This window comes from Excalfactoria chinensis, chromosome 12, assembly GCF_039878825.1.
Source record: "Excalfactoria chinensis isolate bCotChi1 chromosome 12, bCotChi1.hap2, whole genome shotgun sequence".
NCBI lineage: Eukaryota > Metazoa > Chordata > Aves > Galliformes > Phasianidae > Excalfactoria > Excalfactoria chinensis.
The window spans coordinates 17576637-17602887 of NC_092836.1; the positions used below are offsets into that span (position 1 = coordinate 17576637).

At 52.5% G+C, this 26251-nt stretch overlaps 1 protein-coding gene across 2 annotated transcripts in view; it reads right to left on the bottom strand.

Annotated features, from left to right (window-relative positions):
• Positions 1-215: 215 nt before the first annotated feature.
• The window catches only part of STAB1 (stabilin 1), a 41961-nt gene continuing 15925 nt past the window's right edge, over positions 216-26251 (bottom strand). For both annotated transcript variants that reach the window (XM_072347486.1, XM_072347485.1), the window contains 52 exons: positions 26050-26208; positions 25544-25606; positions 24978-25079; positions 23859-23945; positions 23334-23445; positions 22646-22829; positions 22360-22453; positions 21315-21473; positions 21041-21136; positions 20565-20660; positions 19944-19991; positions 19165-19295; positions 18674-18785; positions 18375-18452; positions 17913-18014; positions 17347-17454; positions 16680-16811; positions 16412-16540; positions 15873-15929; positions 15362-15448; positions 14396-14591; positions 14018-14113; positions 13182-13227; positions 12563-12642; positions 11672-11797; positions 10976-11049; positions 10550-10624; positions 10085-10204; positions 9114-9161; positions 8911-8994; positions 8244-8390; positions 7974-8111; positions 7320-7379; positions 7049-7225; positions 6304-6390; positions 5745-5891; positions 5517-5582; positions 4791-5016; positions 4216-4365; positions 3625-3729; positions 3358-3465; positions 3061-3254; positions 2498-2642; positions 2266-2399; positions 1814-1979; positions 1582-1688; positions 1383-1502; positions 1143-1289; positions 929-1048; positions 687-827; positions 436-582; positions 216-320 (listed from right to left, as the gene is read on the bottom strand). In XM_072347486.1, coding sequence (XP_072203587.1) covers positions 276-320; positions 436-582; positions 687-827; positions 929-1048; positions 1143-1289; positions 1383-1502; positions 1582-1688; positions 1814-1979; positions 2266-2399; positions 2498-2642; positions 3061-3254; positions 3358-3465; positions 3625-3729; positions 4216-4365; positions 4791-5016; positions 5517-5582; positions 5745-5891; positions 6304-6390; positions 7049-7225; positions 7320-7379; positions 7974-8111; positions 8244-8390; positions 8911-8994; positions 9114-9161; positions 10085-10204; positions 10550-10624; positions 10976-11049; positions 11672-11797; positions 12563-12642; positions 13182-13227; positions 14018-14113; positions 14396-14591; positions 15362-15448; positions 15873-15929; positions 16412-16540; positions 16680-16811; positions 17347-17454; positions 17913-18014; positions 18375-18452; positions 18674-18785; positions 19165-19295; positions 19944-19991; positions 20565-20660; positions 21041-21136; positions 21315-21473; positions 22360-22453; positions 22646-22829; positions 23334-23445; positions 23859-23945; positions 24978-25079; positions 25544-25606; positions 26050-26208 — 5958 coding nt within the window. In that variant the 3' untranslated portion in view covers positions 216-275. The remainder of the gene's footprint in view (positions 321-435; positions 583-686; positions 828-928; positions 1049-1142; positions 1290-1382; positions 1503-1581; positions 1689-1813; positions 1980-2265; positions 2400-2497; positions 2643-3060; positions 3255-3357; positions 3466-3624; positions 3730-4215; positions 4366-4790; positions 5017-5516; positions 5583-5744; positions 5892-6303; positions 6391-7048; positions 7226-7319; positions 7380-7973; positions 8112-8243; positions 8391-8910; positions 8995-9113; positions 9162-10084; positions 10205-10549; positions 10625-10975; positions 11050-11671; positions 11798-12562; positions 12643-13181; positions 13228-14017; positions 14114-14395; positions 14592-15361; positions 15449-15872; positions 15930-16411; positions 16541-16679; positions 16812-17346; positions 17455-17912; positions 18015-18374; positions 18453-18673; positions 18786-19164; positions 19296-19943; positions 19992-20564; positions 20661-21040; positions 21137-21314; positions 21474-22359; positions 22454-22645; positions 22830-23333; positions 23446-23858; positions 23946-24977; positions 25080-25543; positions 25607-26049; positions 26209-26251) is intronic.

Here is a 26251-nt window from a genome sequence, read left to right on the forward strand (position 1 = left end):
CTGGTGCCCGGCCACCAACTGGGTTTAACCCCACTGACCACAGCAGCCCTTTGGGCCCGGACAGCCGCCATCAGCGTGCGGCCGTGCAGAGCGGGCAGGCGGAGCAGGGCGGGCTGCGGCGGGGGGTCGGGCCGCAGGAAAGATGGGGGGAAATGAGCGCGGGGCCGGCGGGGCCGGTAATGGGAGCGGGGCGGGCTGAGTGTCCGGGATGCGGCGGGAAGGAGCGGAGCGGCGCTGGGGGGCGGAGCTCTTTATTGGTCCTCCCGGCCGGTCCGTCAGAGCAGCTCGGCGGGGCGCGAGGGGTCGGACAGCAGCGAGTCCTGCGGGAACAGCCCGTCAGCGGAAAACAGAGCAGCCCGTCAATAGAACAGCCCAACACAACAGCCCAACACAACAGCCCGTCAATAGAACGTCAGCGGGGCGGGCGGCGCTCACCTGCAGCGGCTCGTAGTCGTGTCCTCCATACAGCGGGTTGGGGATGGCGACCAATGGGCGCTGGGGGCGGGGCCTGGAGGCGCGCGGCTCCGCCTTCCCCCGCGGACGCTCCTCCTCCTCCTCGTCGTCGTCCTCGCGCAGGTCGGCCTGGATGGGCGGGGATGTGTTTGTGGGCGTGGTTATGGGCGTGGCTTTGCTCAGCTCCCGCCCCGCCCCTCCGGGACCGTCCCGCGGCCCCGCCGTTCCCGCACCTGCCGGTACCCGAACTGTCCGTCCCGTCGGTGCCGTTTCACGCAATACGCGGTTCCCGCGGCGGCCGCTCCCGCCAGCGCCACGCACAGCGCCGCCACAGCTCCCGCGGCAGCGCCGGCAGCGCGGGACCCTCCGCCCACCTGCGGGGAAGCGGCGCGTCACGGCGGAACGGGGGGGGGGAAAAGGGGGGGAAAGGGGGGAAAACGGGGGGTGGCGGTCGCTCCGCGCCTCCCCCACTCGCCTGCTCGAGCTGCGCCGCGGGCGGGGGCAGCCTCAGCGGTTCGGCGAGGACGTGGATGACGCCGTTGGCGGCCGCGATGTCCCACTCCACGACGGCAGAGTCGTTGATCCGCGTGGTTTCCTGCGGCGGCGAACAGCGCGGCAGCGTGCAGCCCAAGGCCCGGACCGCAGCGCGGGGGGGTAAAAGGGGGCGACCTCGCCGAGGCCGGACGTACGGAGCGCGCGGTGCCGTTGCCCGGCGGGAGGGCGGACACGCGGAGGTCGCGCCCCGCCCGGGACGGGACGGCGGTTCCCTCGGTGAGGTCGAAGCTGAAGAGCAGCAGAGCCGAGACGTGCAGCTGCAGCTCCTCCCCCGACAGCGTCTGCGGGGAGCGGGACGGCTCGGACGGAGCCGGGGGCCGCACGTGGCCCCGCCGCCCCCCCCCGGGAACCGAGCCCGCCCCGCGGCCACGTACCTCATTCTCCGCGAAGCCGGAATTCGCGGGAACGAAAAGCGTTTTGGGAGCGGAGCCGTCGGACAAATAGGCGAGAAACTGCCGCCCTTCCGCCGAGCCGTTGGCATAAGCGAGCAGCAGCTGTTAAGGATCCCCTCGTCAGCGCTGCGGGCGGACCGGGCCGGCCCCGCCACGGCCCCGCTCCCGGCGCGCCGCTTACGGAGTAGAAGGTGGAGAACCGCGAGTCCTCGGCCAGCACGTCGGGCAGGCGGCCGCGGCACCACGTGCCGTCCCCCACGAAGCCGTCGGGGCACGCGCACGTCACGTCTGCAAGGGAACGCCGCGATGCGCCTCGCAGGGCTCCGGAACCCGCCCCGGCCGCCCACCGCCCCCCACCCGCCCCGGCGCGTCCCTCCCGGCACCGCCCGCAGCCCCCTGCCCGCCCCGCTCACCCTTCTCGCGGTAGCAGAACGCGTCCCAGGTCTCGCTGAGGTTGCTCCGGGGGCCGTAATCCACGATGCCCACGTGGTTGGAGCCGCAGCTCGGGGTGGGGAAGGCCGTGGGGTAACCGGCGGTGCCGTTGTCCATCCACCCCACCAGGCACAGGTGGAACCCCATCTGCGGGGAAGCGGAGCATCAGGGGCCGGGGTCGGGATCTCTGCGATGGCTGCGTAGCCCCACGTCGCAGCCTCCTGCCACCCAAAGGGCTGAGCCTCCCTGATGTCACCAGGGAGCCTCAGTTTCCTGGCTGTGAGATGCTCTCCCCAGCGCCCCAGACCCCGCTGCTGAGTGGGCCTTGAAAGGGAAGGTGGTGAAGGCTGCTGGGGGGCTGAGGAAGAGCCCAGCGGCACGGGCAGCCTCTGGCTGGGGGCAGCATGTGGCCCGTTGCTCTGCTGCTCCCCACCTGCTGCGCGGCCGCCAGCTGCTGGAACGTGGCCAGGGCAGCCCCCTCTGCAGCACACGCCTCCTGCGCCTGCACGTAGGTGAAGTCGTACTTCTTTCGGGGTGACTGCAGATGGAAAACACCCATGGTCTTATCTGCAAAATGGAGCCATGGAGCATCAGAACAGCACTGGCCCAGCACCAGCCCCGCACCACCCTGGCCTGCACCCATCTGTGGCCCCGCAGGCGCTCACCGTGGAAGTGCAGGTCGGTGCAGATGGCCTCCCGGTGGCATTGACCGTTGCTGTCCAGGCACCGGTCCGTTGGCGGCACAGCCTCCTCCAGGCACTGGATCCCATCGCCGATGTAGCCCCTCTTGCACTCGCAGCGCCGCTTGTTCTGCAGCACAGAGGAAGGACGGTGCTGGCCATCGTGCAAGCAGCAGCTGATGAGCTGCACTCCTGCGGGCCTGGAGCATTGCCACAGCTGTGCAGAGCTGCAGCAAAGCGTGTGGCCTCCATGGGCTGGCAGCCTCTGTCCCAGCCCTGCATCCAGCCACAGGGAAACCCCCCAAAGCATCGCACAGATCCAGCTTCCCGCACAGCTGAGCTGCAGGGATGTGACACGTGGTTCCAGCACTGCATCACAGGCCCAGCCCCACCTGCCCCACAGTGAGCAGCTGTGTTCCTCAGGTGGGGGGAGAAATGGCCCCAGCGTGACACCAGCAGAAGCTTGGACCCATGCACTGTGCGGGCCTGAGCCCAGCGGGTGTGGGGTCTGCATGGCAGGGATGCTGTCCCATGTGTGCTGTGCTCACCGGCCCGGTGCTGATGCAGTGTGCGTGCTCGCTGCAGTCCCCATTCCTGCCGTCAGCGCAGCGGTCGATGGGCTCGCAGGCGTAGCCGTCGCCCCAATACCCCGCAGCACAGGTGCAGGAGACGTTGACACCGAGCTGCGTGCAGGCGGCGTGCGTGGCACAGCCACCATTGTCCTGGCTACACATGTCAATGGCTGCATGGAAAATAGCATTGCCATCACCAGAGCACCGTTCTGCCCTGCACACCACCCCAGCACGGCCTACCCCATAGAGTTGTGCTGAGCCCATGGCCCCCACCTGTGCAGGTTCTGCCATCCCCTTCATAGTGCACATCACATTCGCAGAGGTTGCCGGCGCGGCAGGAGGCCTGGGGGTGGCACGGCGGCGAGCAGGTGGGCTTCATGGCTGAAACCAGAGTGTGGATCAGAGAGCCACGGTGTGCTCCAAGGGCTGCGGTGTGGGACAGCTGCAGCCCCAGAGCCCCTCTGGAGGTCAGTCAGGGGACGAGGCCGCTGTGCCCAGCCCTGGGCCGCGTGGGGAAGGACAGGGGTTGGCAGCGCTCACCCAGGCGGACTTCGCAGCGCTCTCCAGTCCAGCCCTCGGCACAGAAGCAAAAGCCATCGCCGTGCAGCCCTCCGTTGCACACACCGTGCTCGGTGCAATTACACTCTGAGGGACAGGAGCACTGCTGTCACTGCTCTGCTGCGGTGGCAGGAAGGGCCACAGACAGCAGTGTGGCAGGACACACTCGTCCCTCTGCCCCCAGTCCCAACTGTCTGCTCCACACGGTCCCACGCAGGAGGGAACCACCCAAAGCTGCCGTTGCTCAGCGCCCTCTGCCCTGCTCTGTTCCAGGGGACGCAGCAGCTCCTCCACTCAGGGCTCCCTTCCCTCCCTGTGCTGGATGCTCCCCAGGACCTCCATCCCACCAGACTCCCAAACTGGCAAACCAGGAGGGACCACTGAAGCCAGGGCCTTCTAGAAACCACGGCCAGAGCACCAGCTGGCCTGTAGCGAGCTCTGTGTGTCCCCTGCACGTCACTGCACTGGGGCAGGAGTTCCACACTGATTCCTGTGCTCACCCAGCCATCCCCCTCCACCCCGCAGCCCCCTCTACACCAAGGCACTGCTGCAGCCTCCCTGGGCTCCCCGTACCTTGGCACTGGGGTCCATATCTGCCCGGCGCACACAGCTCACAGCTGGTCCCGATGAAGGCCTGGCTGCAGTTGCACCGCCCCGAGCCGCTGATTTTGTCATCGCAGGTCCCACGGTTCCCACACGGCGCCTCGAGCCCCCCCGGGCAGGCTGCGGGCGAGGACTTCCGTGAGGCTGTGCTGATGCGCGGCCCCGCTATGGGGCAGCACGGCTCGCACGGAGCGGACACACACCGCCACGAGTGGCACGGTCAGCGGGCTGGGACAGCCCACAACCTGGGGACGGGGCTTAAAGAAGAAGGTCGGTGTGTGTCCAGGCTGGACTGAGCCAGCCAGGAGCTGCCGTGTGGGAAGCACAGAACCTACAGCCAGCTGGGCTGCGTGCTGGAGGCGGAGGGACAAGCAGCGCGACTGCCCACGGCACCCAGCTGCCCTCAGCTGCCCACGGCTCCGGGGCTTTCTCCAAAGGAATGCCCTGTTCCGAGCTCGCACGTTCCCCATCACTAGGTGTTGCTCTCTGCCTGGGCGCTGCTCCCCCGCCCCGCAGCCGCCGGGGATCCACGCACGCTGCCTTACCCTGGCAGTCGCGGCCGTAGTGGTTGGCGCAGCACTGCGGGACCCACTGGGTGGAAACGCAGTTCCTCCTGCAGCCTCGTTTCAGAGGCTCCCTGGAAGAGAAGTGTCTTCTGAAGGGTTCCCACGGGGAGGAAGACCAGGACGGCCGCAATGGGTGGTTATGGTGAAACAGGAACGTGTTCCTGAACAGTTGGCTTTCGAAATAGTGGCAGCCCCAGGTTCCCCCCTGCGAGGAAACAGGCACAGCACAGTTGGCCACATTGATCGCTGGAATCACGCCCCTTCCGCCGCCTCGCCTCGACCCTCCCCTGCCCCGTGCCCACCCCCACAACCAGTAATGGAGGCTCCCTAGTGTGGGGTTGGTGTCAAAGGAGCCGAGGGCTGACAGAGCAGCAGTACAGGAGATGCTCCTGCCAGGACATTTTTAACCCTTCCCCCCCCCCAAGCAGCCAGGCAGAGTTCTTTGGCCCTGAGGACCCCACGAGGCTGCCCTGTGCTGCTCCAGGGATGGAGCTGGGCCTGTTACCCGCTGCCACCCACACAGGGTCTGACCAGGCTGTGGTCCCCAGAGCCGTGCTGCTTGACCCACCCTGCTCCACCCAATGGCACGGATGAGCCCAGAGCTCAGCACACACGTGTGAGCCTTCACAATGCTGCTAAGACACGCGGGGGTTGTTGTCAGCAGCCCTCAGCAGGCTGCCTGGGTGCCAAAGGTGGGAGCTTTACCCGTTGCACTGAGCCAGCAGGGCAGGGCGGCTCAAAGCCACAGGGTCCACAGCTCTGCATCGATCCCTGTGGAGGGAGAAAGAAACCCCACAGCCACTCAGTATGGGTTCTGCTGCTCGGCTGCAGGGAGCTCTGCGAGGAGGAGCAGCGGGCTCCCAGCGCCCCTCCTTGCTGACAAGGGCTCAGCAGCCAGCACGGATCCTCATCAGCATCACCCCAAGTGCTCACCCGCAGCTCTACAGAGATGAACTCGTCGCAGCGAGATCCCAGATCTGGTGGCTCTAACAGCCTGTCGATGCCGTAAGCAATGCCCCCATTGAACTCCATGTGCCTCTGGATGATTATAGCATCACCATTTCCCACCAGAAGCTCTCCCTGCCAAAGGAAGGAAGCACCTCGTGATCCTGGCACATCCTGCACCCTGACTGCACCACACTGTCCATTCTGGCTGCCATTTCTCAATCACCCCAAGAACTCTTCACAACCTCCATGCTCACGTCCTTAACCACCCAAATGTTGTTTTTCACAGCCACCTCTTTTAAGAAATGGTCTTTCCAGGTCATGGCAGCAGCAGGTTGGTGCAGCAATCAGACCGTCACTGTGTGCATCTGCAGGGCCCGTGTGCCTCTACCCTCTCCTGCTGGCTGGTCTCTGAGCCTAAGCCCAGCTGCAGCCATGGCAATGGGGCATCCCAGCTGGGGGCAGCCTTTCTCCATCTTCCCCTCCCACTGGTGTCTGAGCATCTGCTGCCCACAGCAAAGTGGGACCAAGCACCTCCTTCACGTACCACGTGGGTTCTGCTGCAGCGGAACGAGATGGTGGAGCCATGCATGGTCCGTATGGACTCGACCTGGGGCATGTTACCAGCAACAATCTAAGAAGGAAAAGTGATCAACATAGAATCACAGAATCATAGGATGGGTTGGGTTGGAAGGGACCTTTAAGATCATGTAGTTCGAACGCCCTGCTGTAGGCAGGGACACCTCCCTCCAGCCCAGGTTGCTCACAGCCCCATCCAGCCCAGCCTTGAATGCCAGGAGAGGCAGGCAAAGCTGACAGTTGGCATTTCAAGAAAGGAGTGCTGCCTGGCCAGGGACAGGGCCAGAATCCACACTGAAGAGGTGTGAGGTGGCAGCACACCATGCTGGTGTAGGAGGAATGGTGTAATGGTTAGTCCTGGTGTCCTGAGCAGTAAGGGACCAGAGTGTGCAGGCAGACCTGGCCCAGCTTCATGCATTGTCCCCATAGAGAAGAGCTCGTGTGAGCCATGTGCTGCCTGCTGGGTGAGATGTGGCCTCCCTGCAGCTTGTTCACAAAGGGTTCAGCTCAGCCATGCTGCACCAGAGGATTGTGATGGAGTGCCGCATACACTCAAACAGGACCTGCTCTTCCCAACGTAGCTGATATGCAGCTGATATGCAGCTGATATGCTGCATGTTCTACATGGCAAAATATTGGGCAAGGTCGCTCTGGTGCAGCCATAGGCAGGTGTGTGACCTGCGAGGCACCAACCTACTTGCTGTTACATTTACCTTTGTGTCTCTGATCATGTGTGCCTTGAGGTAGGAGGCCAGCATGCCCCGGTGCTCCCTGTGGTACAGCCACTCCTGCCTTTTCTCTGGGAGGGCATTAAATGCAGCATCTGTCGGCCACAGCATGGTGAAGGGTCTGTGCAGGGGGTTACTGATCAGCGGCAGCAGCTCCGCATCCTGTCCAATACAAGAAGGGATATGAAGAACAATTCACAGGCCAAAATGGAATGCTCACGTGTACACAGCAGCTCCCCAGGAGGCAAGGGCTCACCTTCAGCAGCTTGCTATAGATGGTGTACCCAAAGGTCTCTGCTGCTTCTGTAATGTTCAGCTGCAGAGGGAAGGAAAACTGTCACCAAGTGCTGCCAGGACTGGATCTGCTGGAGCCAGGCAGTTAACAGTCACAGCAGGTGAACACAATGCATTCATCTCCTTGTGGCCACGCCAGGGATTTGGCCTTCCGAGTGCTAGAATGCAGCACCCACTGCTTTTCTGATTCATGCAGGTCAGACTGCAATGGTGGGAGCTGGGATGGTTTTCACCGTGCTGTACATAAGGTGCTGTTTACTGTAAAATCCAGCAGCTGTACGCTGTTAGTGCTTGTTTCAGGTGTGTCAGACAGACACTGGCATGCAATCTTTGCACTGGAATAGGACTGTGATGGTTTGCATCAGAGATGAGCTTCCTCCCCACACTCTGTACTGTTGTCTGATCATATTCTGTCCCAGATATCACTGTGCCACAAATGCTGTCACCTTCACAAGCCAGACCTGTGTGCTCAGACATCACCTGCACAGCTTGGAGCAGGAGGGAGCAGCACTCATGGGGTGGGGAGAGGGCTTATCAGGGCAGCAGTGTCGGAGCTGTTGGGAGGAAGATCCCAACCCTGTCTTTACCCCAGCAGTTCTTTGGGCCTCAGACTTACCTGTGAGATCTGTGAGGAAACGTTACGGCTCACCAGCTCCCTTGGAATGAGGATCTTGTCGATGAAATGAATGACCCCATTCATGCCGACGATGTCACTTGCGACCACTTTGGCTTCGTCATTGAGATAGATGCTATTCTGAGAGAGAAGGGATGTAAAGAAGTGCTCCCACAGAGCGCTGCCCTCTGAGCCATCCGTGGGCCTTCAAATGACAGCAAAAGTGACAACCCGTCAAGCGGGACAGGGAAGGGAATGGTGGCAGAGAAATACCTCTTTCACAGTGATCTTTATCGTGTGGCCAGATAAAGATGTAAGGGACTCCTGGGATTCCAGGTCACTCAGCAGCAATTTCTGGCATCCCACCATGTGGTAGCGAAGCAGCTCCTGGAGGAGACCTCTGCTTTTCCATTCCTCAAACTACAGAGAGAAAACAGGAATGATGGGGAAATTTCAATCAACATCACAAAGGTTGCCTAACTCAAGAACATACGAGCACACTGTCCATGAGCAAGGAATGCCTGTGATACGCAGTTCTTGGGATTTGTTCCTTTACTGGGAGTATGGTGCATGGGAATAAAGACAGGACTTGAGGTGTGGGGCACATGGTAGGAAGAAATAGTTATCTGTCGTCATAGCAGATACTCTAAAGCCTTGCTGTTAGCAGCCCCTCATAGCCACGGGCAATGAAAATCACTGCACTTCACTGATTTGGCAGCGTCTCTGAAGACTATAAGACAAGGCCTCCAGCAAGCATTTCCTTACAGCAGGAGCCATGCCCAACCTTGCCCAGACTGGGAGCAGAGAGGCTTTCAAACCTCACACTGATGGAGAATGGAGGATGCATTTAATGCTCTTTGGTGCAACCCCATTGCTTGAAGACATTGCAGTGATTGGAGCTTGCCAAACCTGAGGGTGTCTGGGATGGGAGGACACTCACCGTTGTAGAGTTTCCTATGAAGTCTGCCCGTGGGACGAAGACAGTGAAGGGTCCTGCCCCACTGAGCTCCTTGTTTTTTTCTGCCTGTGGCCAGGAAGCATTTGTGGGACAACAAACAGCAAACACAGTTCCAGTTAGCAAGGCTCTTTGCAGAAAATACTTGGTGAAAATTACAGGCGGAGGCAAAGCCATTTGTCACTGACCAGTATCATCTTAAAGAACACAAATGCATCTTCTATCCTTGCAAGCTCCTTAAACAAAGAGAAACAGCTGGTGTTAGCAGAGCTCCTTCCATAGCCAGCACTATGACCTGCCCCTTCCCCTCCAAGTCACTCTTCCACTCTGGTAAGACACCGGTTCTCTGGACATCAGAGCCACCTTGCCCTCCCTCCCCTGTCAGCACTGTGGGCATGGAGGACATGGAGATTACAAAGCATGCTATGATGTCTGCCTGACCATTCACATCAGAGATGCTGCAAGATGAAGAGAGCGGGGGCTGTTGAGGATGGAAAGCTGCCTGCTTCTGCAGGGACTGCTCATGGGGCTTTACAGAACATCCACCTTAACCTCGGTATGCTGCCACCAGCAGCTCTGGGATGCTGCCCCAAGTGGCAGACAGAGGTCTAGCAAGGCAAACTCTGCACAATGCAGCAGAGCAACAGCACAAAATTGAGCCGCTCTCTTTTCTCCTGTCTCTGTTGTGGGCATGACAACTGTTCATTTCTGACAGTTTTTTGTTTGCTTCTACCAAAAAGGTCACCAGTTTGCCCAAGCACAGCCACTGAGTTGGCAACAGAGCTGGAGAGAGTCCTGGTCATGCCTCCCTCTAGCCTGGATCCCACGTGCTGGCATGCTCACCAGGGTCACCTGTCGACAGACTGGGAGAAGTGGATTTACCAGGGAAAGGTTTGCTTGTCGCATTTAGAAACCATGACACGATTGGAGGCATGGCCATGGCCGTCAACAGAACAGCAAGTGTTCACATCGCGGCTCCCTTTGGAGCAAGGTTGCTTTACTGCAATTGTCACCTCAAGTCAGAACCCCAAATCTACCTTCCCTCCTACACCATTCTCACATGGTGATATGAGACTACAGACCTGCAGCTCGTGGTCAGAGGGAGGTTTGCTGTGGGGCAGGAGGCTCGAACACAAAAGATGCTGTGCAAGATTCTCACCTGATATACTTTACCACGGCAGGTGAAGCCATCTCCAACGCTGTGCCAAGAGCAGGAGCAGTTTCGAGTGCCGGGGCCTGTGTATTTGCAGAGCCCAAAGGGACTACAGCCTCCGTTGTTCTAGCAAGAAAAGTGAAAGGCTTACACTTCCAGTTTTGAGCACATTCCATACTTAAATGGATGCTGAGAAACAAGCCCACGTGCCTTCCACTCTATGCTACTCTTCCTGCACTGCTTGTCCCAAAAGAGGGACACCCCCATCCCAGTGCCATGTGGCTGAGATACTTGCAGGTCACTGTGAGAAGCAATAGAAACCAAAGACTCCATGAGATTCCTTATGTGTAAAAAGGCAAGACAGCTGGCTCCAAACAAACATGTCAGGCCAGTCTTTGCTTTTAATTGTTGGGTAAAGGAATGCTTCGAGGCTGTGACCTTCATGCTGGGAATAGGAAAATGCAGACCAACCTGTTCACACAAGTTGATGGGGTTGCATCGTCTCACACCATCTCCACTGTAACCAGGAAGGCAGTTACAGGCAACCTGGAGGGAAAACATGTGCTTCGTCTGAAACTTGTGTGCAGCAAAGAAAACACACAATGGCTAAACTGGATGGAAAACGTGCTGTAACATCTGCCCCACACTCCATTCCTTCACGAAGTCACGTTTGTGTCAACAACCGTAACCTGAGACTACCTCCAACCTCTGGTCAACAGAAAGTATCTGCTCTGGAGGAAACAGCAGCCTTTCCATGTCCTCCCCAGGCAACTGTTCTTTGTGGAAAGCAATAATTACAATGCCAGCATTGCCATGGAAAGGACGGTCTTTGGGAGAGTGACACATCTGTGCCAACTTACTTAGTAACGCTGCCCTGACATCCATCTTATTACTCACCTTCCCCGGGCCTGTTTTAACACACTCTGCGTTGGCGTGGCATTCCCCACTGCTTTCAAGACAAAGATCAATTTCTGCAGCAAAACAATAAGGCCACGTTATTGCTGAGGGCTGCCCAAAGAGGTACTGGTGACAGGGAGGACTGCCCCAGCTTCAGAAACACCCTCATGGCAAAGTAACTTGCAAAAGCAAAGGAACAGGCAAGAAATGCAAGTTTGATTCTTGCCACACGTGGGTCTTCAAGCCGTGATGAACTTGCCCCCTGAAAACGCCATGTCCATCTGAGCGTGCTTGGAAGGACAGAAGAGGGCTGGACTGTCCTGCAGCTCCAGCCTCACCTCGGAGCACCACAGAACATTGGCTGGCCAGTGAGACAGGCGCTGAGGGCAGCCAGGGCCCTCTGCATGCCTCCGGGTGGCACCATTCCAGGGCAGCAGAGACCACATCACTCCTCAGGACCTGGGGAGGTTCTGAGCACACCCCTGCAGGTCCGTATGTACACACAGAAATGTGTGCACGCACCCCATCAAAAGGCAGAAACGGTTGAATCAAGATCAGCCACTGATTACTGACCCTGAAACAATGTCTGCATGAACAGACAGATTTGATCTGAAATGTCAATGTGTTTTGTCTGAATTTCCCTTTTGCATGAGCCATGTCCTGCCACCATCACCAACACGTGAATCGATCACTCACCCCTGCAGAGTGTCCCATCACCAGCATAGCCTTCCTTGCAGACACAGGTTCTCTCTCCTGGGGACACTTTAGTACACACAGCATGTATGGAGCAGCCACCGTGATCAATAGTGCATGGATCTATTTCTGTCATGGCAAACAAAAGAAGCAGAACCAACTTAGAGAATCTAGGGAAGATAAACAGGGCCAGAATGATCATTCATCTTAACAAAAATCACATCGTCTTATTAAAATCCCTCTCTTTCTCAATGAAACTCTCTGGGTCAGAGGGCAGTTCAGAAGTCGTGCTGAGCTCAAGCAAACCCCACATGGGACTAAGAAGCCTTTCCATCATGTTTGCTGACAGATGACCAATTATTAGTCCAGCAGAAAGTCCTTTCCTGCACCACGTACAAGTGAGCTCACGTTTTGCCTTTCAGTCATTTTCCAAACAGGGCAGTGCTGGAAAGGAACGACAACATCTACAAGTGTTTTGATTTCTCTGCTACAATATTATTGATCTGAGCTACAATATTGCTACTGTTGTCAGCTCGTATTTGACACAGTCAGATATGCAGGCAGCTCCGGAGCAGCACCCTGAAATCCTAAGGCTTTTTGGCACAGCTGCTTCTTCCTGATTTCAGCATGGCCAACAATACGAGGAGTGTGACATTTTAGGGAATCAAAGCATTCATATTACAGGGATTAATGGCCAAAACTGCTGTAGCTTTGTCACTGTTGCTGTTGCACGTGAACAAGTACAATCTGCTTGTGCATTCCTCTCCATAAGGAGTAAGAACTGCCCTGCTACACCTGCCTGCCTTTTTCTCTCTCTTGCAAAACCTCCATATGTGCACACTCTACAGATGTTGGCAAGGTTTAAATCTTGGCCACGTCTGACATCTGACATACCTTCACAGTGTGTCCCATTCCCCGTGTATCCAGCAGAGCAGACACACACAGGTGGGGAATCTGCAGAGGCATTCAGGCAGCTGAAACAGGACAGAGAAAAATAATCACTGAGGACATCTTCTGATTTGCTTGGTCAGCAGGAAAATGCTTCAGCATGGTGCCATGCAGGGGGCTGTGTCCCAGGGCCACAACATGGGAGAGCAGGTAATGGATGGAGAAGGCAGCAAGGGTTCCTTTAAAACTCATCAGCCCACAGAATTCTTTGGGGGGGGGGGGGGGGGGGATGGGGGGGTGGCAAGAGAAACAGAGAGGGCCTGTCAGTGGTGTGCTTTGCTGCATGACTAAGGGCAGGCTTGGAGCTGCTTGGAGTCTCTGCTTTCTCTCATCCACACACATGGAATCTGTTTGGAAGGATTTTGTGTTCAAACAAACAAAACCTTAAGGGAAAGTGGATGGGGCTTAGCACCAGAAAGACTGAAGAATGAAACTGACAGTTATGCATGATAAAAGAGCAGAAACTGCCTCCAAGCCCTGTGATACTTGACACACAGAATCACTATTCGATAAAGCATAACCAAGAATGGGTTTCAGAACGAGCCAGCCCCATGGCTGTACTTACTTAGCCATCTGATGGCAAGTGCTATTGCATAAGTCCACCTCAATTCCTGCAAGAGAAAGCACAAACGTGACTTGGCGTTTTCAGTACAGCACTCGCTGAGGATGTTTCTGCCATCTACAGCACAGCTCCTTCCAAACATACTCCCTGTCATCCGTGATTGGTGATGGGGCTCAAAACTGCCAGGAGTGAAGCAAGGACTGAAGTCTTGTTATTCCATTCATATCAAGACCTTTGGATTTGCTCCATTCAAAGTAAAACGTGGTTTTGTTTTATACTTTACATCATTTAGATGAATAGGACAGCTCTACTCAGTTTCCATTTCTAAATGTTCCTCAAACATTTGATGTCACACTCAAGTGTTGAGTACACACTCAAGCTCAGGGTGCAAATCCCATAGGACTTAGGGAGTCATGATCCCAAGCCCCAGAAGAACCATCTTCAACCTACTACTACCACACAGTGATGGATTCACTGAGAACTGTAGACCATAGGCTGAGCTCACCTAAACCAATGAGCCCACGAGCAATCCAGCAGACATGCTGGGGCACTTTGGAAGTTTCAAATCAGGCACCGCCACTTTCTCAGGCAAGTAACAGGAGCCATGGCCAACTCAGAACAAATAACATTAGAGCTCATGTGCTGCTGGGGAAATCACACCACAGATGTGCAAGAATGAGTTAGTACAGTCTGATAAGCCTCCTGGGGGATGCAAGCACACGTAACTGTGGTCACCTTGTTCAGTTAATACAGAATTGCTCTAGCAGCTGAAGAGGATTACCCTGATTTCTCTGTCAAAACAGCAGCGTTACACCACAAGCCCCACCACATTCACGTACTTTCTTGGCAGGTTGGGCCCTTCCACCCAGGAAAGCAATCGCAGCTCCCGTCCCCTTGCAGTCCATCGTTGCATATGCCATTGTCACAAGCACATTCTGTGGGGTAAGAATAGATGTCAGACCAACCAGGTCTCAGAAGCAGAATCTCACCGCCATTTCAGTGTCTGCTCTGTTCCTAACCCAGTGCCACTAGCTGCCATACAGAAAATGTTACGGGAGCATTGGCTCTTATTCCTTTGCTGCCAGATCCCAGTGCCCAGGAGCAGATCATCTCTACTCCTTGCAGACTGGGAAGGAACAGGATGAGCAGCAGAGCAGTGGTTACTCCTTCAAGGATGAAAAGCAGAACATGAGCTGTAAAGTATCCATCGCTGTCACCTGATTTGCAGTCAGCTCCATACCGGCCCACTTCACACATTTCACAAGCAGTGCCATGGAAACCTTCCAGGCATTGGCACTCTCCGCTGCCCTCGATGCCGTCCAGGCATTCCCCGTTCCCGGAGCACCACTGGCCTGGCTTTCCTGGGCACATCTCACACATGTGTCCGTAGTAGCCGGGACAGCAGACAGACTTCTGGGAACCAAGAAAAGCAGGTTGGGGTGAGCTGTCTGTTGCAGCACAGATGAAGTAGCAAAAGCTTGTCCCCCAGGCTCATGGCCTTATTGTGGAAGATTCTCTGCTCCTCTAACTATGCAACAGACATCACTTCTGACAACGAATGAGAAGGGCAGCTGTATGCAGGTAGGGCAGAGTGACATCCCCCTCCCAGAATGGGGCTCTCAGCTGCCAAGACCTCATGCAAAGGATGTGTTCGGCTGGTCATTTGGTGACACAAACACTCCTCTCCATGCCCATCTCATGCAGCTTATCTCCTGCCTGTTTCCCCTGTGTCCCATCACTGTGATACTCCATTGAGCAGAGAGAGGCTCTGCCAGAAAGCACTTTGGTTCAGTAATGGTGAGACCTGTTCCTCACTTTGGTTTGGCTCCAATTAGTCATCAGTTACTCAGAAGGGCACACGCACAAGTGAAATACCACCAGTCATGCCTCATTTCCTTAGGAAATCTGGCTATAAACATTCAACTCCTTCTTTTCCTCTACAGCGAAACCCAAGGTAACGATGCCAGAGCAGCAGACCAGTCCCTCACTGCACAGACATTTCCGTTAGCTTTTTCCCCCTTGCCCTCTATCTCCAGGATGGGGAGCAATGCCCAGACGGTCTCAGCTTGCGATGGCACACGTTCAGCCAGGCTGTCAGCTCAGCGCAGGCTGTTCCCACAGCTGCGTTTCTAAAGCTCTGCTCACTTTTATCAAAATGAATCCAAACCAAATGTTTTTCTTACCAGAGAAACTTTCGCACAAGTGAAATGGCAGCCCATGTCCCCGGAGCGCAGCTGACAGCGAGGGAGATTCTTGCTTCCTGGAAATTCCTGCCAATGTAAGTAAGGTAGATACAGATAGCAGACACTGCGGCACTCAGACAGACTGTCTATGTTCTGATGCATACAGCAGTGCTCCTGCTTAACAGAGGAATTAATCTTTTTACCTTCCAGGGACAGCCCTGAAACCTGGATATTGTGGGCTGAGAGCAGTGAGCCACCTCTGGGCCTGGCGTGAGGTTGCCCACACGGCCTGCCTTGTTACCTGACAGATCTGTGGTGCTCATGTCAGCGTGAATACTGAGAAAAAGTAGTTGGCAAATTTTTGGCATAGAGTAATGAGGCCTAAAAATAATCAGATGTGGCTGCAAGGCAATTCATGGCCAGCAGAGAGATGAAATGGTGACTGTACTCCTCTCTGTTCCTCAAAGCACTATCAGCAGTCTGTGAGATGCCACGTGAACCAAAGACTCACCACAAGAACCGATCCTGGAGGACACTTGATCCCCTTCTCACATTTGCCGCACCTTGACTGGGCACAGAGAACAGGACAAGTCACATGTGTGCCCTCTACCTGCGTAGCAGCAAGACTCTACTCCCGGAATACAAATGGTGCAGAACAGGCTGCTGGCCGGGACAGAAAGGCTTTGATCTGGAGATCTTTGATCTGGAGACCAGACTCAAAACACTGAAAGAAGAAAAACCACAGTGCCTGATCCCCATCTCCTGGCTGCCACCAAAGGCTCCACACAAGGTCTTATTTCTGCACTCTGCAATGAGACTGCACCACTCAGCAAAGCAGAAAAGATAATACATTATCGCCCTCCTGATCCTCTCAGCTTAGGTAGGACTGTCTGCAAGCCTGAAGTTCCTGCATGCAGTTCTGCCTCAGTCTGACCACTACAATCTTCAGATGGCCAAAAGCCACAGGGTGGATGGAGGCTGGACTTTGGTCATGACTCCCATGTATTTTGCAGGGGAACTTGTAGCCAACAAACTGGAAATCATCATTACCCTTTGTATTGTGGTGGTGTTGGCGGTGCAACGATTCTTCTGTATCTGGAGGACCCTTGAAACCCCAATTAAAACGCCATTCCTCGTCTCAAAGAATTTTCCATCCAAAGGAACATTATTGACAAACTTCTGCAAAGGAGAAGGAAAGGGCTGAGATGATAACCTTCAGCTCTTCTGCAATGACTGACAGGCAGCCACAGCCTGGAACTGTGAGGGTGTCCAAAACAGATGTGGGTGCATCAGAGGCAGAACAGTGTTCCCTCCTTACCTGGGTGCTGTTTTGATAGAACATTAACCAGTAGGAGAGCCCTAACATGCTGTTCTTATGGACTCCGCTTTTCAAATCTGTTGGCAAGAGTTTCTCTCCCAGTACAACGTGGAACTGCACTGTCTCATTGTCCTAAATCCACGAAATGAAATAAAATGAAATAAAAAAATCAAATGATGGGACTCCTGACTTCCTAGATACAGTTCAGCCAAAGGTATGGCATAAGAAGAGTTCCTAAGCATTCTCTAGTTGCTAATTAAGACTGCAGAGCATAGTAACTACTGATCACGTGAGGACTGATCACACCGTGATGGTTCACTGGATGAAGCCACAGAAGTTTTTTGGAGGCTTTCAAAAGGTTTTAAATTGGCACATACATACCATGGCCAGCCAGAATGCTGAGTACTTTGTGTCAGAATGCTGAGTACTTTGTGCCATCCATCATATGCAAATTTAGTCATAAATTTGCACCCGGAGTCACAGTAGACTTTTCACATCTCTTTGTAACATCACAGGAAACTCTCCCTCTCATTTTACTCTGCCTCATTTCTCCTGGCTTATAGCACCAGATACTCTCCCCCTCTCCGTACTCAAATCTTTCTGAGCTCAAGTTTATGACACTACGTATGTCCCTGCACATTTTGCAGTAGACGCTGGGGCTGCTTACCAACTGTGTCACGCTGGCAGCATGGCAGTACTCCTCGATGGAATTATTTCCAGGAACAAAGACCGTGTATTTTTCAGAGGACTCGATCTTTCCAATGAGCTGGTATTGCTAAAAAAGGCCACAACAATGATATTAGCAATTACGCCTGTACTTACTGAAGCCAGACTACATGTGAAATCAATTACAAAGGCAATAGCACCAGAGGAAATGCTTTAAAAATGGGGATACAGCTTCTGTTCAGCCACGTGTCTGACTGCTTGCTCCCTGGGCTAACCTAAGCACAGTTCCTTGATTATTGACAAGCCTACCCTTTCCTCTAGGTTTCTTTGCCTCCTATGAGCATATGATTGCTCATCTTTCATTGTAATAAGATAATATAGGGACCCAACTGCAAGTATACAGTCCTTTGGCTGCTGAAAAGATCTTCCCTAGGAGATCACTTTGGGATGGTAGGAAACAGACGGTCTTCTTTTACTCACCAGCTGGTCAAAGTTTAGGCCCACCTGCAAAGGGTAGGTTGGGCACCTGCTGACACATGTTCTGACAAGCACAATAGAGCTGCTTACCTCTAGCAGCTTCTTGAATGTGCTGAATGAGGCAACCGCATCGAGCTGTTTCTGCAGCCCCGGAGGACTGGGTGGGATGTCTCCTAAAGGTGGCAACAGAACCTGCAGAAAAAAACAAGCTCATCAGCAAGTTTGCACAAGAGAGTCTGAGGGAAATAATTTCTGCCCTGCTTGCAAAAACAACAAATAGAAATGGCCTCATTTGGCACAATTCTGCAAGTCTTAACTCTTCTATTAGCCAAGAGAAGAGGAACTCCCTTTCCACTTGTCCCAGGGATATATATACTTAAAACAGCAGTATACAGGAAACATCTGTCAGAACCTTGTGACAATCAAGTGTATTTTTGTCATTATTGTTCTTTCTAGCTGTCCATACATACATTATTCCTTGCCTCCATCTCAGATGTTGCAAACACCAACTTGCTACAACTGTCCTTCACAGTGTGACACATACCAACATACCTTGCTGAGTATATGAATGATGCCATTGCTGGCAGGGATGTCACTGACAACTAGGCTTGCATTCTGAATGGTGGATACCTGCAAAATTATCAGAGAGAAGCAGAAGCATCAGAAATCACCAGGCACGTGCAAACCAGACACATTGTTCAGGGCTGCCCACAGTTACTGTGGGTGCAGTTCTTAGAAGATTCCTTTGTCGGAATCCACCAGTGACCCAGCCGGGTTCTCCATTGGTTACAGCAGTTCTTGAGAGGTTTAATTTGATGCTGGCGCATGCTCATTATAGAAGAAACTCTTACACCACTCTCAGTGTTTATCTGCCATCTGGTCCGTGGGTTGAGGGTGGGTAATTCTGGCCTGTCGTACTTTTTGAGCTTTTCATCAGAGAAGACACCTTCAAGAAAGTGGGCCCTGAAGGGAATGCAGGCAGATAAAGAAGTGGTGAGGGTGCTGTTCGTAACAACGGGGAGATCAGGCCATCCCGCCCCACATTCACGCATCGCTCACATGAAGTAGGCAACGTGTGGTGAGAATGACGAGGAATGACTCGTCATGAGGATGGCCTTACACATCCCTATGACAGGGAAAATCTCTCCCTGCACATACACAAAAAATAAACCCACTTCCAATTGCCTGAGCTCTGTTACATTCCAAATACCTACGATATTATTTGCCCTTTATGCATTTAACCATGTTTCTGTGTTTATGTCTCCATAACTCCTTCCTGAGCATGTACAATTTTGTTACCATTGTCAAACATAGGAAAGTGAAGGCAGGACTCTCCTCATACCTGACTAAAAATGGCAGCATGTAGGGGGTCAGCCAGAAATCTTTCTCACTCTTGTTCAAGCTTTTGATAGCTGTCTCTGATGGCACCAAGGCAGTGACATTGATTCCTGCTGGGATGCTGAAGAGAGATTTCTGTTGTCGAAAGCACAAAGATGATCAAATAAGGTGTGCCAGTACCACAACTGTTCCATACAATATAACCCACAGCCACCCTGCTTTTGCAGTCCTGGGGGATGGACATGCAGAAAGATGCATGCAGTGTTTGCAGAGCAGGCTCTCCTGCCATGTGGTACGAGTGCTGCTGGCAATCCAATGGTAACTTAGCCAAAACGCCAGACACCTGTTTGCTGAGGAGAAACCTGCAGCTTTAAGCTCTGCTTGCACATTTCAATTACTTTTCAAATCCCTCAGTCAAATCCATAAACTCTTTCGGAACTTTGAACTTAAAACTCTGAACTTCTGAACATAAAAACTTTCTGAACTGAAGCTCAGCATCACTTTTAGAGGAGGGACTGAAATTATCCCTAGCAAAAGCTGCACATGCAGCTGAACAAAAGGCTAAGTGAGATGCTGTACATCACTGCGTGTTTCCACAGCCTTGTTCCATCATAAATTCCAAAGTTTTCTACATGCTACATGGTAACAATTTCACCTTCACCATTGTTTTGTTTTGCTCTATTGGAAAGGAAAACTGGAGTTGCTCTTCCTATAACAGCAGTGTTCACGGTGACTTTACTTCTACAGAGCTTACCCATGTGGGCATCCCATGGCTGTTCTTACCTTAACCCAGTCATAGAAGCCTGCAAAGTGGGAACTCCTGGCCAGCTCCTTCCAAAGAGAAAGAACAGAAGGGTTACCTCCGCTGAGCACCAGAGCTGCAGCACTGGGAGTCCCAGGGCAGGGGACAGGAGCCCATCCATCAGTAGTGACTTTGGCATTCCTTTCCCACCTCACACCAGTAAAGTAAAGCCAAACTCTAACCATTAAAAATATGTATATCCTACCCATTGAATAATATATATATTCCTAAATAAGTTAGTTATTTTCAGGTTGTCTGCAATTGATGCTGTTTACCAGGGACAGGGATTGAATCCACAATGGAATTTGATATTTCTAATAGCAGAAAATGGGCCTTCTTAACTCTGACCCGAAAAAGTTTCTGAATAGAGAGCATTGCACAGGACAGACAGGGGTGAAACAGCCTGGAAAGTACTGCCAGGGATTTATTGAACACATTGGCCTTGGTAGCACCGGCAACCCTGTGGTCTTGGGCAAAAATGAACTGCGCTGTCTGGTGCTGGGAGAAGTCAGCTCAGGTAACAGAGAAAAGAGAAGGGGGAGGGGAGGAAGGCCGTTTCTCACCGACCTCAAAAAGACCTCTGATATTTCTTCTTTACTCACTTTCAAAACATCCCCATAGCATATCATGCCATCTCCAACATAGCCTTCAGGGCAGGCACAGGACCTCTCCCCTCCTCCAAGGGGTACACACATGGCCTGCAAACACAGCAGAAGGAGAAACTGGAGAGCAAACATAGGTTATGCAATGTCATACTGACCTAGGAATCAAACACTAGCCTCCCACACCTGGGCTAAAGAAGCACACACAAACATATTCCTCCTGTTGCCTTTACGTGCCACTGAGTTTATACCTCATGCATCAAGACTTAGTTGATTGCTTTGGATTGTGTGAACTCACAAAAATCAGAGGATCTCCTTAGGTAGATCAGAGATTCAATCTTTATAACACCTCGGAGGTGTGCCAGTAGGGTGATATAGCATCAACTCCTGCAATACTCTGGATGCCATGGCTGGAAACAGCTGTGACAGGTAACAGAGGAACCTTCACTGCCATGCTAACCTCTTCAGCTACTCACCAGGTCATGGCAGCCACCGTTGTCCATGAGGCACGGGTTGATTGCATCGCAGTTGTGGCCATCGCCAGCATAACCTCTCTTGCAGACACACTTACTCTGCAGGAAAGAGACATTTCAGATCTATGAGAGCATCTACATTTGCAACCCAAAATAGCCCCACACAAACAAGCAGGTTTTGCTGCTGGCCAGCCCAGTTTCTACCTTCATTCAGCAATCCCACAGGGCAGCTTAGGAAACATACACCCACCATCAGTCTGCTTAGCACAGCCCATACCTGACCAGGGCCGATATAAATGCAGTCAGCATTGATGTGACAGTTCCCTCTGCTCTCCTGCATGCAGTTGTCTATTGCCACACAGGCCTTCCCATCTCCAGTCCAGCCCACGTTGCACTGGCAGGTGGCATTGCCAGGGCCAGTGCTGGTGCACAGGGCCTGCAGGAGAAGGGAGAGAAAAGCATTATGCTCAGCAGAGGAGAGGAAGGAGTGCTGAGCAAATGCAGAGACAAATCTCTTCCATCAGACTGAGGAGAGTTTCTGCATGATCAGCTCTGATTGCAGCACCGGGGATGGGGGCTGGAAGCATCTGATCCAGAAATGGCCCAGAGGATACCAGCATAGCGATCCTGGAAACATCCCATGTTTTTGGAAAGGTGGACATTTGTGTTTAAGGTGGCTCAGAACTACTGGGGCATCCCCTGCCACCCCATAAGGCTCTTCCATTACAGAAAGAATATTTCCTGAAGAGGAGGAGTGCAATTTTCTGCCCGGACACGGAGGCGACAATGGCTGCAGCTCTCTTATCTGCAAAGACTTACTGTGTACCCAGTGCTATCCCATTTCCTTCTATGCATTCCTCTTACAGAGGGATCGAAATCACAACACAATCTGACCATTTGGTGGTTGTTTCCATTGTGCAGAACCACAGCTCTTTACAAAGGATGATTAAACAGCTTTGGAGGTTACAGAAATAGGAGCTGGAACTCACAGCCAAGCTACCGAGTGAACGCATTAAAGAGAGCACAAGGAGAAAGGGAATACAAAACAAAAACCTGTGCAGCTTATTGCTGCGGCTGCCAAAACATGTGGACAACCAGCCAGCTCCTCCCTGGGGTGTTGCATTTGGCCACCAACCAAATGACTGATCTTCTTACAATGACTGTCTTGAGGGAGCTGTTATTACACCCCACCTTTCAGATAAGGAAAGATAGGCACAAGAGCAGCACCCAACAAATCAGAGCATCCTGGATCCCTGCTCTGACTGTTCAGTGCACAGTGCACAGTGACTTTCTGCACACTTCGATAGTCCAACCCCACTTACATTTGGAGAACAGCCTCCTCGTTCCGGCTGGCTGCACAGATCAATGGGCTGGCAGGAAAACCCATCACCTTCATACCCATCCATACAGATACACCTTAAAAATGTAAGACAGCAGTGAACAAAACAACAGTTTGAGCCTTGCAAGCAAGCAAGAGCCTAATCTCTACTGTTGCAGGTTGGCTGCATCACTTGAGCAATTCTGTGCAACAGAATGCATATGTCTATACAGTATATGTCTATACAGTGACAACACGCCCACCTGAATGCGTGTGTCAGAAAGACCGACCTTGCTGTGTCATTGAGGCTGCAGACAGCATTCTGATGGCAGTACTGGGACAGCCCACTCGGGCCACAGTTCTTGGAGGTCTTGTCACAGAATTTCCCAGTATAGCCTTCCTTGCAGGACCAGGATTGACACACCCCCCCACTGCCAGGCCTGTTGTCACATACACCATGGACACAGCCACAGTCTGTCAGGGATATGGAGAAAGATCAGTAATTGTCAAAGGTCCCGAAGCCACATCAATGGCGTATTGTAGATTCCCATCCTTCCTTCACAATGCCTTGCAACATCAAATGACCATCCCTGTTCTTAACAGATGGGTGCCAGCTGAGAGGCATCCATCAAAACATGGTCAGAGAACAGACTCTGGGACTGCCTGGGTTCAAGAGGTATATGTGCTTCTAAAGACAGGCTCAAACTTAGACAAGGTCCTTATTAACAGGAAAATGTCTTTTCTTTTTAACAGGGGTGCACCAAAGTTGCACACCTACGTTTGTCCAGTTTCCAAGACCTGTATTACCACTGCCATTAGCCACGCTTTCTCTACTGCTGTTTGATGGGATATTTGCAATGACATTTCCATCACTTCCTTCATAGTGCTGGTCCTGCATGAAAGGAACCCTGGATACACAAAAACCTGCTCTCTACCTTTGCCCCACATTTTCCTCTCATCTCTCTCAGAATTACCAACCTTCATCGCAGTTCTCGCCATGTTTGTTGGGGTTTGAACAGATGTGGCAGGCTATTCCTTTGAAACCTTCAAAACACTGGCAGTTGCCATTCCCATCTATGCCATCGCTGCACTGGAAACAAAATGCAGAAGACACAGAAACTCAGCAAACGAAGGCAAAACCAAGGTACTGATATTTATTGAAGGCACTTTTGACAGCTGCAGTAAAAAACAGCACTTTGAAGAGTGGTGGTAGAAGTACAGAATCCCACTTAGTGCTGCTGCAAAAGCCACAACATGATTCAGATCAGAGCTGAAGAGCTAATGCCCACTGATGAGTACCTGCCATCCGCCTCAGATGTTCTGTGGCCAATGCTTTGGGCTTTGGCCTGGAGCACAAATCCAGAATCATGCTTACCCAGAACAATTGTTACCATAAAGAAAAAACACCCTGCTTTGCCACTCCAGAAGAAATAAGCAAACTACTCTCTCTAACCACCCTGACTCAACTTCTCACTGCAGCACAGCAGGACCTTTCATACTTACATTTCCCCGACCATAGCACGGGTTGGTATATCCCCCTGGGCACGGCGTGCAGTCTGGACCAAAGAATCCTTCGCAGCACCCGGGTTTCTGAGACAAAAGCAAAATCCTTAAAGAACTGAGCAACATAGAACCTACTGACTGGAGTTGTCCTGCTCTCACAGTCCTCAAATCCAGGTCCTCCTTCTTGTGATCATGGGCTATATTGAAATAGGCTGTCTCATTTGTTATCCATGTTTCTAAGAACACCCATAATTAGAACCGTACAAGACTTTTAAGATCATCATGTCCAAACATTGAATTTAGCTTTAATTCTGAAAGTGTTTTCCAAAGACACATCTCTTTCTGATCGCAGCTGATTCTTTTCACAATAAACCAGTACTTTCTGTTTGGGTTTGTTTTATTTTTTATGGCTTTTTTATGCCCACCTTTCTCTTTACTTCACCAATAATATTGTCCCACTTGCTCCTTGTTTATCATCACTCAGTACTTCTTTTGGAGGGAGGTAGCAGTCCTGGATTGCAAACCTTGTCACAATGACCAGCAAAAGAGGAATCCCAAGACAAACATCCGTCCGCAGTTTAATGAGACACCCGCAAATCGTTCTGTGCAGTTGGCACTGGGACAGCTTGAGAGCTGCCATCAAATATGAGGTCTGTAAACTCTACAAGAGCCACTTTTCTGATGCATCTGACAGTGCTTTGTAAACAGGATGCAATCACTTCACAGCTTATGGCACTTTCACTGTGCTCTGCTTCCTCTGGGAGACATGGTTAAAACAGGGCATGCAGAGAACACTGCATCGTTTGTCCTGTGGCTCCTTCTAGCTTGGCTGGTTGAAAGTGGTGTGCTCTGTCATATTTATTTAATGTACTGGAGCTGAACTGAGCTGTTTTCTGACATTCATAGCAGACTAGTGCTGTGTTCTGCTCCTCACCTTCCAAAGCAGGGTGTGCAGCCAGACCACCTGCTGGGCCTGGGGACAGACCTTCGCATGGGACAGCCTTCCCTTGGCTCCCACCCCACCCTGGCTCAACTCAAGGAGATGGACATCTTCTCTGTGGATCAGGCAAAGCAAAGCTAAGCTCCTTTCAAAGGGGTACAGCCTTCCATCACACTCACCACGATGGTCTGATTGCAGTACCGGGCACATCCCCTCTTCAAGACATTCAGTCCTTGTGGATCATGGACATAGACACATTCTTTTGGGAATGGTGTTAGTTCCTGTAGAAACAAATCAAGTCAGCGCTGCCTGGTTATATCTGCTCAGTAACCTTCCCCTCTGCTCTTCTTGCTGCAGTGAGCAACTGCATCTGACCCTGAGCTCAGGAAGTTCACAAAGGAGCCAAGGTGAACACCATCCCAGCACAGCACGCCCAGTTCCGAAGGAGGCAGTGAGGGCTTCCTCTCACTGCCCTTTTGTTCTAACAATAGTATCTGTGATAAAGGAGGGGGCACAAGCAGGGGGAAAGGGACGGGGGGTGGGGGGGTGGGGGGGTGGGGGGGAGGGACTGGGGGAGAAAGAGAGGGGAGGAAGTGGGGCAGAAATAGAGGATAAGAAAGGTTGTGGAAATGAGGAAACACACTGCATGTGTTTGAAAGTGCCTTGAGTTTGCAAGCATCTATCACAACGTGCTTGTATGTCACCACGCGAGGAAGAAATGACAGAAATACCCAGAAATAATCACCATTTCTCTGCTGCCGGGTGGGCAAACACTGCTGTTGAGGGCCTCACAATCCACACAAGAGCCCTGTTAAGAAAACAAGAGCAGAAACCTTCATCTTCCCAATGAATCTCTTCCCCATGCCAAGAATGACACTGAGCTACTATTCCCACTGTGCATCCAAAACATCACATGTGCCAGAAGCATTCTTAGGAGGGAGTTTCCACACTCTGAAACAGGGTAAGTTTATTGCTTAAATCTATAGTTACGAGATGTTTGCATCTGACTTCAGGATAGACTCTGTCTCCATCCTGTGAGTCTTTCAGCATTCTCAGCTGAATTAGTAACTCTGGTGTGAAGAAGAGAATGCAAGGCCTTATGAAAAGGAAACATCTATCTGAAGCAAAGGTAGGAAGAGACTAAGGAAAGGAAGACTAAAAGAAAACAGCCAATTGCCAACAAAGCAGGACAAAGCGCCATTGCCCAGATGTAATTTATGGCTAAGATGAGAACGGGCCAAGTTGACTTACGGTCACAATTTTGTGTTGTTCTTCATTGCATCTGTGAGGCAAAATGGGAATTATTGAAGGAGGGATGAAGATGCCGTCCACTGTATGAATAATACCATTTGATGCCACGATGTTTCTCATGTTTAGGGGGATCTCTGAGTCATCCATTAGAATTCTTCCCTATGTGGCAACACAAATAACTTATCTGCACAAGATCAATGCA